The sequence below is a fragment of the Triturus cristatus genome, chromosome 4_1, assembly GCF_964204655.1.
Source record: "Triturus cristatus chromosome 4_1, aTriCri1.1, whole genome shotgun sequence".
NCBI classification, from domain to species: domain Eukaryota; kingdom Metazoa; phylum Chordata; class Amphibia; order Caudata; family Salamandridae; genus Triturus; species Triturus cristatus.
Window position 1 is genome coordinate 130938476 of NC_140585.1, and position 14174 is coordinate 130952649.

At 47.7% G+C, this 14174-nt stretch overlaps 1 protein-coding gene across 1 annotated transcript in view; it reads right to left on the reverse strand.

Moving 5' to 3' along the window:
• Window positions 1–12259, reverse strand: part of LOC146847643 (uncharacterized) — a 78300-nt gene extending 66041 nt beyond the window's left edge. Inside the window, exon 1 of the mRNA XM_085650841.1 lies at window positions 12179–12259. Within this exon, the coding sequence (XP_085506967.1) occupies window positions 12179–12259 (81 nt within the window). The remainder of the gene's footprint in view (window positions 1–12178) is intronic.
• Window positions 12260–14174: the final 1915 nt, after the last annotated feature.

Consider the following 14174-nt stretch of genomic DNA (forward strand, 5'->3'; position numbering starts at 1 on the left):
CCCTGAGACGCAGCCTGAAGCCGAATCGAACCAATTAAATGCGTCCCGTTTTACAGTCAGCTGTATATTTTTGAGAGACACATAAACGAGAAGAATTTGGATTAATGTAATGCAACCATCTAATTTATGCAGTACCTGGACGTTCCCCTCGAGTGAATGTCATCTATTTTATGGAGGTGAGAACCTTTCATGAACGAACCTGACACGTCCAAATGGCACGTTTTCTTCAGAATGTTCGACAGTTGACCATCTGTTTTCTAAGACATGTTTTGGCATATTACACAAGTGAATTCCGTCCTAGCTACAATGGGATCAAAGTAACCCGTATTCCGCTATCTGTGCACCAAAGCAAATCTTAATAATTCAAGCTACGAAAACAGATGTTGGCTAAGTTATATCCGTGGCGACAGCTACTTGCATCAGTTTCCCATTTAGTTTCTCCAAACACAATGTACGAGCCTCCCAAATTATGCATTTACAGTGCAGAAATAACTTCACTCTTCATCTGCGCGAAAGGTGAGTACATGCTCTGGACACTAAAGTGCACTATAAATGGTACTAATCATTATAATCAAATTAAAAAAACAATGTGGGATCCAAACAGATAGTTATCGTGTCCCTATCATTTTTTGGGAAAATGGTATTAGCTACATGTGAATTGGATTAGGCTCTGGCACTTTTTTTTTTGAAATCCCACTTTTTATATATTGCATGGAGGGCTCTCTACAGCTGCCTTCATCACATATATATTTCTAATTAATTCTTCTGTTTGTCACAAATTGTTTACCCTCATTACTAGACATTCTCCTGTTGTAAGCTGTTGTTGGTGCGCCTAATGTGCGTATTGAAGTCTGCCCTGGATCCGTTTACTTTTTTGGAAAGATGCTGCTAGTTTGTCAATGTGGCTAATTCATGTGGGGGAAGAAATATACACACACAAATGGATGAGCCCAAAGGAATTCTCCCACGAGATCAACTTGGATGACTGGTCCCGGCTCTGTGGGATCGGGACCTTCCCTCGTTCACATTGATCTGTCTTTGAAAAACTTATATTCACCCTTGGTGATCACAGAGCTTCAGGGCCCCAGAAATGCCAATCTTAAAGGTTTTAAACCTTTATGCTTTGTAAAGATAATGAAATATGTCCCATGTAGTAGATAAATCCAGGCTTTAAATTGCTGTTGACTTGGAATGCGCTAGGGCCAGAGTTACCAACTTTGAAACTGGTGAACCATGTTTGAGTCTCAGCAGCATTGGCTTAACATTCTGTGATCCTGCACAATTCAGTGTATAAAAGAGACTAATATGACCTTGTGTAATGTAGCCGGTGCTCATGTAAAGCCCTAGAACCCCTTTGGGTCGTGTTTGCGTTATATAAAATTGCATACAAAAAATAATGATTTGACAGGGAGGGCGAATTAGGCCCATGGACTATACGAGAAACTGGGATAATCTTGGTTGACGAGATGAGGTAACAAGTTATAGGCCAGCTTTCACAATATGCACTTTTGTAAGGTCTTATCAGTCAGTGTTTTTGTGACCATGAGTGCCCTCAGTATATCACGCCTCTGAAAGCACGATGACGTGTTAAAGCACTTGTATACAGGAAAACTATATATCCCACTGGATGACGTCTGAGAGGAGTTGTTGCCTAGGAGGCAGGGTGTGCATGCCCAAAGTGTTCCCTGTACAGATTCTCCTCTGCCCTGTTTACAAATCTTTGAAAAACTTGGCGTAAGCCTTCACAGTGTTTAGTGTGATTTATTCAAAATGAGATCCCTTTTGTTGATTCAGTACTACAAGGGTATGGCTCTTCGTCCACCATCTTTAAAGTGCCTATTATGACCACGTATGTTGACAATCCGCACAGCGTGAAAGAAAATACAGTAGGTTTACAGCACTATTAGCTTGCCTTTGTAGATCTGTCTTACCAGATGTGAAATCTAATTAACTTTTTTACGTGGCGAGAAGATTAAACTTTTAACTCCACGTTTCTACAGTTGTATTGTTATTTTATAATTTGAAATTTCATTTTTTCATTTTTCTGATTGCAATGCAACAGGTCTCGCATTTACGTGAGTTTGAGCTGTTGGCATTGTAAATGACAATGCCTTTTATTTATGTTTTGGTTTTGGAACATAAATAAAACACATTGTCATTTATAATGCCAATAGCTTAAACTCGAGTAAATGCGAGACCTATTGCATTGCAAATGCTTGTTTTTATTTCCTCCATGAAGGAAATGTGTTTTCCCTGTGCAGAAACACTTAATAGTGTTCACATTACCTCTCTTGAAACAAATGTACTCCTGCCACTGACAGCAGTACATCTTTGATATTTTCATGGGGGGTAATGGGCTGAGAACATTTTTGTTTTTAACAACACATCTGTTTGTTGTTCTTTCCGAATGCCAGGGCCCTCTCGTCCCGGACCAGTTATCCCTATTAGAAGATTCATTCACACAACAAAGCCATTGTCATTTAAATATTTTAACACGTGTAAAGTCAGGTTTTATGAAAAGCAAAAGTGACTTTTATGCTTGTAAAAAACAAAGGCTGTAGGTGCTTTTACATTGAAACAGTGGAAATCGCTTTGTGAATTAGAGTCTCATGTTTTGCTAGGATATTTGAGTGAACCAGAGAAGGTTACCTCCGATTCCTTCATATTACACCAAGGGATGGGCAGAAAACTTAGCGTAGCGGATAAAGCCAGCCACACCTGCTCCCCGGCCCGGTCCCTGCTTCTGAAAGCAGCCAGGTCGGGGAGAGTCTCCCAGGGCCCCGGTGGATCCCCCTCCCCAGCGCCCGGACCCTCGGCTGGCTTGCAGGACGGGGGGGCTCCCGCACCCTGGAGCCCGCCGGATGGAGCACGGGCCCCAGGCCCTGTCCCAGCTTCCGAACCCTAGCCAGGCCGGGGAGAGCCTCCCCGGGCCCTGGTGGACACCCTTCCCCAGCGCCTGGACCCTCGGCTGGCTTGCAGGATGGGGGGCTCCCGCACCCCGTGGCCCGCCGGACGGAGCACATTAAAGACAGCCTAGTCAAATACAATCCGATTAGAACGCTACGGTCATCAGAGGCCAGCCTGTTCGTCTGCCCTCGCTTTTGCCTGTCCTCCATCGGAGGAAGAGCTTTTTCTACCTGCATCCCCCAAATCTGAAACAAGCTGCCAGAGAATGTACGTAAGGAGCATTCTCTGCTTCCCTTTAGGAAGAAGCTTAAAACAGTACTCTTTTCGGAGGAGTGGGGCACATTTTAGTTTATACCGTCTCCACCCGGGCTAGAGCAGTGCTCTCTCACAGCGCTTAGAGACCTGACGGTGATAACGCGCTTTACAAATAACAATTAACAATTAACAATTAGAATTGAGTCAGGACCAAACCCTTTTGGACTTAGGAAGTTCTAGGGCTAGCACCCATGGAGCACCAGAGTACTCGTGCTACCTCACCCAGGGAAGCCGGGTGCAAAGGTGTCTTTTGGTGTCGGGTCGTGTCGTCGATTTCAATTGGAGCTGGCAAAGAAGTGCTGCTGCCGTGAAGATGCGAAGTGTCCGAAGAGATCCAAGCTAGGATCGAAGATGAGAAGAACCTGAAAGCAGTGGGGACAGAGTCTGGGTCACTAGCCAGTGACCAGGAAGGCGATAGGCAGATGTCCACCAATGTCGGGCGATTTCAGGTGAAGAAGGTGAAGCTTGACTCTTCAGCCATGAGGCATCGAGGACAACCAGGAGCTGGATTCGAGCTGTCCCATGAAGGATGTCGAGTGCTGCAGCGTCGGTGCCCGGATTGGACACAACAAGCCTTGCCAACAGCAACCCACGCAGAAACGAGAAAGATGCTTCGGTGCAGACCAGCAAGGTCTGTGGGACTCATCACTTGGTTGGGAGTCAGGGCACGTCTGGATCAACTAGGGAAGCTCAAGGAAATACAAAGTTACCCCCTCAGGGACCCACCAGTCAACGGACCAGGGATCGCGAAGGGACCTCGAGACGAAACACAAATTGACGGACCACGGGTCACTCGGACTGACCGGGCCGACAATCTTCGTGGATTCAGTGTTCGAGGTGGGGGCTATAAGTTAGCCCAAGCACAACTTCAAGAGACGTCGAGAAGTTAATGCACTTCCAGAAATGCAAAATGACCAGGAGTTCCGGTTCCACGCTACTCACGAGGGCTGTGGGTCTCAGCTTTGCTGGGGACTCGGGTCGGCCTGTGAGATGTCTGGAACCTCTTCCTGGGCTGCAAATACTTCAGAGTCCGGCGGGAGCTTCGGAAATGCAGACCGGCAAATTGCTTCATTGGTGTCTGCCAAGCAGGGGAGTCACTCCTTGACCCCAAGTGAGATTTCTTCAGTCCTCTAGTCTTGAGTAGAGCGTCGAAGTTCCAGGATTCAGCTTCAGAGTTTCGTCCAGGGATATCTAAAGTTCTGGTTACAGAGGTTCCTTACTTATACCTAGCTCTGGGGGCCCACCTATGGGAGGGTTTGGAAAGAGGGGTGGCTACACCCATTTCCTTTGTCCAGTTTCACGCCAGAGCAGGGGCTGGAAGCCCCTGGACCGGTTTGAGCTGGACTATGCACAGGGACACCAAATGTGCCCCCAGTGCAGGACTTCAAAGCACTCAGAGAGTGCTCCCACCCAGCCCCAATACACACAAGCCTGTCTGGGAGGTGGTTACATCTCCCTGTGACAGGAAACCTATTGTCCAGGCCTCCTCTGCTGGAGTTTCGGTCAGCAGCAGGAGGCCAGACCCGTGTCTGTGGCTGCAGCATCCATTTTGTGATGCGACGGCTCTGTCAAGTTTGTACCGGGTAACCCAGTACTGTCATGTCTCTCCCTCTAGAAGGGCGGAATTCTACTCCCGCCACCAGAATTGGCGGGAGGAGGGGTAGGATTCCAAAGTGTTTGACACCAAACACAACATGTTTCTGTGCAGCCATCCCAAAGTTAGCATTTACCGCGAGGTTATAATACACTTAAGAGTATATGGTCAGGCTGCATTACCAACAGCATCAGAGAAGGGTCTCCGAACGCTGCAGAAGGGCTCTGCTCATGCAGGGGCACCCCCTCACATAAGAGCCAAGCACTCTGCCTTCAGAATTGATAAGGCCTGCCATAGGAGTGACTTATAGGTTTATATGTGTGTATATATATATAGTGATATAGGTAACCTATATCACAGTAAGGGGTGCATGCACCACCTTACCCAGGCTGCAGTAGCAGACCTGTGGTGTCATTTTGGGTGGCTTCCCAGGGGTGGCATAATACATGCTTCAGCCCCTGGTAGGCCTCTGGGGTACCTATGCCCTGGGTACATAGTGTACTATCTACTAGGGACTTACAAGGGTGCCTCAGGATCCAATCCATGGTGTACCTAAAGTAAAGGTAATCAATTTAGTGAGGAAGCAGCTAGGCTGGGGCCCTGAATAGCAGTGTCCCAGACAGACTAAAGTCGAAAAACAGTGAAACACTAGCAAAAAGTGGGGGTATATATGTGAAGCAGATCCTATTCTCCTACACAACCCCCTCCCAAACACAGGGACATTAAACTAACCTTGACCAGTTAATTCTTCATGTTCTAAGTGGAAATATCTGGAGAGTCCATCTGCATTGGCGTGGTTACACCCAGGTCTATGTTCCACTGTATAGTCCATCCCCTGTAGGGAAATGGACCACCTGAGCAATTTGGGATTTTCACCCTTCATCTGTTTTAGCCATAAGAGGGGCTTATGGTCTGTCTGAACAATGAAGTGAGTACCAAACAAGTATGGCCTCAACTTCTTCAGAGCCCAAACCACAGCAAAGGCCTCCCTCTCAATGGCTGACCAACGTTTCCCTCTGGGGGTCAACCTTCTGCTTATGAAAGCTACTGGTTGATCCTGACCTTCATCATTCAACTGTGACAGTACAGCCCCTACCCCCAACTCAGATGCATCTGTTTGGACAATACCTTTTGACAGCTAACTGTCCACTGAACCTTTTTGGGCATTTTCTTAGAGGTTAAGTCATTCAGGGGTGTCACTGTTGATCCATACCCCTTGACAAATCTTCTATAGTACCCAGTCAGGCCTAAGAAGGCTCTCACCTGAGTCTGGGTAGTGGGAGCAACCCAGTCCATTATGGTCTGGATTTTGCTCTGCAGTGGTTGAACCTGGCCTCCACCTACAAGGTGGCCCAGGTATGCAACCTTACTCTGCCCTATCTGGCACTTAGTAGCTTTGATAGTTAGGCCTGCTTTTGGGAGGGCCTCCAAAAAATTCCTCAGGTGTACCAGGTGATCCTCCCAGGTGGAGCTAAAGACAGAAATATCATCTAGATATGCTGCACTATAGTCTTCCAGGCCTATAAGGACTTGATTCACCAACCTTTGGAAAGTGGCAGGTGCATTCTTCAAACCAAAGGGCATTACCACAAATTGATAGTGCCCACTAGGGGTAGAAAATGCCGTCTTTGGCTTTGCATCATCAGCTAGTCTGATCTGCCAGTAGCCAGCTGTCAGGTCAAATGTGATTAGAAACTTGGCTGAGGCCAAAGTATCTATTAGCTCATCTGCCCTGGGGATGGGATGGGCATCAGTCCTAGTGACTGCATTGAGACCCCTGTAATCCACACAAAACCTCATCTCTCTCTTGCCATCTTTGGTGTGAGGTTTAGGTACCAGGACTACTGGACTAGCCCAGGGGCTATCTGAGGGTTCAATCACTCCAAAATCCAACATCTTTTGGACTTCTGTCCTTATACAGTCCCTGACAAGGTCAGGTTGCCTGTAGATCTTATTCTTCACAGGCAGACTGTCCCCAGTGTCCACTTCATGAGTGCACCAGGTGGTCTGTTTTGGAGTCAGAGAATATATATGTCTGTACTGACTGAGAAGTGTTCTGCAGTCAGTTTGCTGGTGGTCAGTTAGGCTTCCTGTCAAGGCTACACCTTCAACTGAGCCATCATCAGGGTTCTGAGAAAGCAGTTCAGGGAGTGGGTCACTCTCCTCCTCCTGTCATTCATCAGTAGCCATGAGCAAGCCCATGTCTGCCCTGTCAACATATGGCTTTAGTCTGTTGACATGAAGTACCCTGTGGTAAGGTCTACCAAGTAGGTGACCTCCCCTTTCTGTTCAACAATGGTATGGAGGCCACTCCATTTGTCCTGGAGGGCTGCTGGGGCCACAGGCTCCAACACCCACACTTTCTGTCCTTGCTGGTAAACAGTCAGTACAGCCTTTTGGTCATGCCAGGCTTTTTGTAATTCCTGGCTAGCCTCAAGGTTTTTGGTTGCCTTTTTTTATGTACTCAGCCATCCTGTAGCAGAGACCAAGTACATAGTCCACTATGTCCTGTTTGGGGGGCTTGAGAGGTAACTCCCATCCTTCCTTAACCAGACACAATGGACCCCTGACAGGGTGACCAAACAAAAGTTCAAAAGGGCTGTAGCCAACCCCCTTGTGAGGCACCTCCCTGTATGCTAATAAAAGGCAGGGCAAGAGTATGTCCCATCTTCGCCTAAGCTTTTCTGGGAGTCCTTTAACCATGCCCTTTAAGGTTTTGTTGAACCTTTCAACTAAACCATTGCATTGTGGGTGATAGGGTGTGGTGAACTTGTAGTTCACACCACACTCCTTCCACATAGCAGTCAAGTAACTAGACTTGAAGTTTGCAACCCTGTAGGAAAGCCTACTCTTGAGAATACACCCAAGAGAGCTCTTGCCACCACAGGTGCTGTACCGGTCCTTAGGGGAATTGCTTCTGGGTACCTGGTGGCATGGTCTACCACCACCAGTATAAACCTGTGCCCAGATGCTGTCTGAGGATCCATGGGACCAACAATGTCAATCCCCACCCTCTCAAAGGGAACCCCCACCACAGGTAGTGGTGTCAGGGGGGGCCTTTGTGGTTCCAACTGCCTTGCCACTGGCTTGGCAGGTAACACAGGAGCGACAAAACTCCTTAGTGTCTTCAGACATGTGGGACCAGTGAAAGTGAGGGACAATTCTGTCCCAAGTCTTGTTCTGGCCCAGGTGTCCAGCTAGGGAAATATCATGGGCTAGTGTCAATAGGAAGCCCCTAAACTTCAGAGGTACAACCAACCTCCTGGATGCACCAGGCTTGGGGTCTCTACTCTCTGTGTAAAGGAGTCCATCATCCCAATAAATCTTATGGGTGCCACTAGCATTCCCAGCAGCCTCATCAGCAGCTTGCTTTCTGAGGGGTTCAGGAGAGGGGCAGATTACCTGTTCCTGGCTCAGATCAGACCTGGAAGGTCCCTCTGTCCACAAGAACTCAACCTGGTCAGGTTCAAGCTCCTCTGGGACAGTTCCTTCTTCAGGCTTAAGATCATCTCCCTGAGGAAAATGATCTGCATTCTGAACCAGGTGGGAAGGCACTGCCTTAACCCTACTGCTCCTCCTCTTGGGAGGCACCTGGTCCATTATTTCAGAATCCAGGGCTTGTCCAGTGTTAGACATTTTGGCTTGTGACCTAGTCACAGCAAAGACATGAGCAGGGATCCCTAACATTTCTGCATGCGTCCTGAGCTCCTCTTCAGCCCATGCTGAAGTTTCAAGATCATTGCCAAGCAAGCACTGTACTGGTAGGTCTGCACTTACCACAACCTTCTTAAGGCCAGTTACCTCTCCCCAGGAGAAGTTAACAACTGCCAGAGAATGGTATGTTCTGACATTGCTAGCATTGGTCACCTGGTACATTTCACCAAGTATAATCTGCCCAGGATCCACAAGATCTTTTGTCACCATTGTGACACTTGCTCCTATGTCCCTAAATGCCAAAGCCTCTTTTCCATTTATCAAAGGCTTCTGTCTGTATTTTCCCAAATTACTGGGACTCACAAAGGAGGACATATCCATGCATCCATCACAGACTAGGACAGCCTGAGTTGGAACTCTGACTAGGCCAGAGTCCATCTCAGAACCCAGGGTCAACCCTACTACACCTTTATTCTGGACACCACCGCCACCAATTATAGCTGTACTGGGGGAACAGTTGCCTTAGGGGAAATGGTGGCTGGAGTAGATTCTTTGGACTTGGTGCAGTCACTGGTCCAGTGAGTTTTCGGCTTACAGATTTTGCACCATGGTTTCTTTTGACCTTTTCCCTTGTTAGACGGTGAATCCCCACCTGAAGAAGAGTTTTGGGGGCCTTGCAAAGACTTCTGGTCCTTACCCTCCTTCCCACCCTTGTCAGAGTTTTTAGGATCTTGCTTCTTGGGTTCACCACCTTGGTTCTGTACCTTCTGCCTCACCCTGGTTCTGACCCAATTGTCTGCCTTCTTTCCCAATTCTTGGGGAGAGGTCAGATCTGAGTCTACCAGGTACTAGTGCAACAGCTGATTCTGACAATTATTAAGGATCTGCTCCCTCATAATTAAATTGTACAATCCTTTAAAGTCATGCACTTTGCTGCCAAGTAACAAACCTTCCAGAGTCTTAGTAGCACAATCTACAAAGTCTACCCAGTCTTGATTCTGTGCCTTTTGGGTATCCCTGAACTTTAACCTGTATTGCTCAGGCCAAACCCATCAATTAAGGCACTCTTCAGACTGTTGTAATCATCTGCCTCCTCATCTCTAACAGTGAGGAGCTTATCTCTACCTTTGTCTGCAAAGGAGCACCATAGGATTGCTGCCCACTGCTCCTGGGGGACCCTTTGTACTTTACAGGCCCTTTCCAGTGCAGTTATCCATTTGTGGATGTCATCCACACTCTGGTAGGGATGGACAATTTTATTCAGGTTTCTATGGTCATGAGACCTCTCCCTATCTCTAGGGATGTTGCTGCCACCATGGGACTCTAGTCCCATCTTTGTTCTAGCTCTGTAGAGCTCTACGGCCTCCTTATCTAAGGCTACCTGCTTTCTTCTGATTTCAAGCTGAGCTTCCTCATACTTGAGCAGTCTCTTCCTTCTCTCCTGAGAGGTTTCCCTCCTATGAGAGGAGATTGAGGTCCCTATAGATGAGTTAGAATGGTTAGACTCCACTGAGGGAGATCTTGACCTTCTAGGCCCACCACCAACTCTCCCAGGTGAGACAAAGAGGGGTCAATTGTGGTCCTCTCCATCACTGTCTAGGGTAATTGGATTTTCCAGGTCCAGATCATTGCCATCTGCCTGGTCAGCCTCAGAGGTCAGGTCATGGGGAGTTACACTCCTAGACCTTTCCTCAGGTGCTGTCCCACCCACTCTGCCTACCCCTTCAGATCCTAAAGATCTGCTGAGATCATCCAGCCTGAGTACCTCTATGAGATGCTGGGTGGTTGGACTTTTGCCTGTCTTCAATTTCCTAGTTGTACATAATGCTCTCAATTCCATGAATGGGAGGTTATCATACTGGGAATTTAGAAGCCCATTGGCTTCTGGCAGGGACCTACTGGTTCCTGGCATTGAAGATATTACTAGTGTGGTGTGGTGTATTGCAGTACCTACTCTAGTGTGGCCTACTAAACTCTCTTGAGTTGTAGAAAGGGTGTGCTAAGCCCTTAACAACTCTAAGTTCAGTAGAACTTTCTGTTATTGTAAAGCTTGTATTATATGTACCTAGGGTACCTTTAGTGGTTTTCAGTTAGTCACTCAATTGAGATTATCTGGTAAAACAATAGCAAGCTGGAATCCCATACGCTGCACACCAATGTGAGAAGTTGGCCTGGTATATGTTGTCCACTAGTTTTAGTGGGCACCCTGTACCAGTCCAAACAACCTCTTATTGGTTATAGGTTAAAGACAACCTTTATTGAAAGCTATCCTAGTGGTAGCTATGGAGAGCAGCCTTCAGGCTAAGTCTTGAAGGAATGTAAGGGTGCTGGAAAGAGAAAGGGAGGAGCGGAGGTTTAGAAGGCAGTTCACGCTTGTGCACGAGATAATAAAGACGTGCCACAAAGCCTCCGGTGTCCTGCGCATCTTTGGGGCAGGAATGTGAAAACTGGCGACGAGGGTGGCATGCAAAGTCACCCCCTCCACCTCCCATACTTCAGAGGATCGGCAAATGAAGCGCGCGCTGCCGTGAATTAATGAGCGGAGCGTCTCTGCTGCCAGAAGGAGCGCAAGCAGGAAATCAGCACACCGGTGCGGCCCGTGACCGTGAGGCAGGACCAAGAGCCTGAAAATAAAAGGGACATCATAAAAAGGCAGGGGTAAGCCAAATAAAATGCCCCTGTAAGCCAAATGAGATGCCCCTGTGAAGAGTGAAGAAAGCATGCATGTGTCCTTTTGGCGGCCATTTTAGAGTCAGGCAAAATTGCATTAAATGAGCCTGATCACAGCGCGGTGGCCATCTTAGAGTCAGGCAGCATACATAAAATTTCCTGGAGCCTGCCAACAGTGATAATAAGACCCATTAGACACCACTGAGGCCTGCCGGAGCCACACTGCACCCCACCATGTCAGACCCTGACTCCTCACAGCAGGTGGTGCCTGGCCCAGTCCAAGCTGCACCTCCACCATGACCAATACTTATGGGGGTATCATACCAGCATCCTCCCGAGCCCTTAACGCTGACATCTGTAAACAGCATGGGCCCCAAGTGGAAGAGCTGGCTGGAGGATTTTGAAGACTTCATGAAGGGGTCACAAGTCTGTGACTCTAACCAGCAACTCATAGCCCTACGCAATTTAATAGGCAACGACGTTGGACAAATTATTAAAGAATTACCCCCAGCCAATGCTACGTCTTATGAGGACTTGAGAGAAGCTCTAAACAAGAAGTTCCTTCACAAGCGAAACACAGACTACGAGCGCTACACATTCATCCTCGCGTCTCAGGAGTGAAATGAGCCCATGAGTGATTTTATCTCCCGCCTTAAGCCCCTAGCTCGCTACTGGGAATTTGACAACTTCAACACAGAAGCCGCACTTCGCCTACGTATCATTGAAGGATGTCAATCTAAATCACTACGCCATCGACTGTTAAAGAAGCACTACTCCCTCGACGAGATAGAAGAACTCACCCGCATCAATGACCAAGCAGAAGAACACTAAAAAAAGATGGAGGCCAGCAAAACTGAGAAGAAAGAACAAGCCCTCTGAATACAATCTCACACAGAACCGAGACGCCGTCCGGACTACCACAAGTTGGGAAGATTTACAATGTCATCTCGTACAAAGTCACCACGCAGTGGGACCAGAAGCAGTCACTCCCTGAGATAACCATCACAGTGTTACCGGTACGGCCAAGATTATACTCACAACGGTCAGTGTCCAGCCATTGGTCAACAATGTCACAGATGTGGGAAAGACAACCATTTTGAAGCCGTTCGCCAAACCCATCGCACGGAAATGAGACAGACCAAGCAAAGCACAGGATCATGTCACCACGTGAGGGCTGTACAAGGACGAGGAGACCTCTCAACAAGTTCGTCAAGATCCAGTACACAATCACACAGCTCATACCGATCCCAGCGGTCCACGTCCAGAGAATCATCCTCTCTCTCCCCTATATCACAAGACAGTGATGAATATGTGCGCATGGTGGCCGACCCAGATAGACTGAAGAAGTACCTGCGGCTACACATCCGAATAGGAAGCCACTCAGCCAAGTTTGTTCTAGACACAGGCACATCACTCAGCTACATTTGTGCCACTCAGTACCAGAGCATGAATCCAAAACCCAAACTGGAGCCAGCTGCAGTACAGGTTTACACCTGGGTGTCCAGAGAACCATTGCCATGCCTGAGACAATTTCGCACAACCCTGACATACAAAGACAGGAAAATTCAAGCGCAAATTCACGTGATTGAAGGCCCTGAGGCAGCAGACTGCCTTCTCAGCTTACCAACAGCGGAACGCCTGAAGCTTGTTGAGATCTTATACAAAGTAGACGACTCGCCAGACATCATCAACAAATTCCCGAAGCTGTTAAGTGGTTTAGGGAAGCTGGCTCACTTCAAGGTCAAACTACATATCAACGAACAAGTGAACCCAGTGGCACATCATCACAGGAAAGTGCCATTCCACCAACAGCAAGCGGTAGATGACGAACTCTAAGACTTACTAAAGTCGGACATTATAGTAAGATCAACTGGACCCACTCCATGGGTGTCACCAGTAGTTGTGCCCAAGAGAGGTCAAGACAACAAGGTATGCCTGTGTGTGGACATGCGAGCTCCAAACACAGCCAGTGAAAGGGAGCGACACCCAGGACCTCACATCAGTGATATGATCACACGTCTGAATGGAGCGACAGTCTTTTCGAAACTGGACCTCAACAAAGGGTACCACCAACTTGAGTTGCATGAAAAATCAAGATACATCACTACATTCACCACACACCAAGGACTTTTCAGATATAAGCGCCTCAACTTCGGAATCTCGTCAGCCACCGAGATTATTCAGGAAGCTGTTCGGCAAGTAATTCAAGACATCACAAACTCATTCAATTACAGTGACGAAATCTTGGTGTTTGGAGAGACCCAAAAAGATCACGACAAGGTGCTAGACCGGGTGTGTCACACCCTTCTCAACACCAATCTCACACTCAACCAAGACAAATGTGAGATTCACAAATCGACCCTCAGATTCTATGGCCACATCTTTTCAAAAGAGGGCATGAGACCGGACCCCAAAAATAAATCACAGCACTGTCGGACACTCCACAACCACATGATGTCAGTGATGTCCGCTCATTTTTGGGCATGGCTAGTTACTGCGCCCGCTATATCAAAGATTCCACAACCATCAGCTACCCATTACGTAAACTAACTCGACAAGGGTAAAGCTTCCAGTGGTCAACTAAGTTTGAACAAGCGTTTAACAAAATTAAGACAGCTGTGAGTTCAGCCATCAACCTCGAATACTTCAACCCCAAACGGAAGACAGAAATCACAGTAGATGCCAGTCCCGTTGGACTAGGTGCAATTCTGGCGCAATATGATGACGAAGACGACCAACGCCACATCGTCGCGTATGCCAGTCGCAGCCTCACAGACACGCAAAAGCATATTCCCAACTGCAAAAAGAGAGTCTGGCAGTTGTTTGGGCATGTGAACATTTTCACGTCTTCGTATATGGCAAGCACTTCACACTTATTACTGATCACCAAGCTCTGATAAGCATCTTTGGAAACCCCCGGGCTAAGATGCCTCCGCGGATCGAACAGTGGGGAATCCGTCTGCAACATTATACGTACACCATCATTCACAAACCGGGGAAGGCGGGGGAACCCGGCAGACTACATATCAAGACA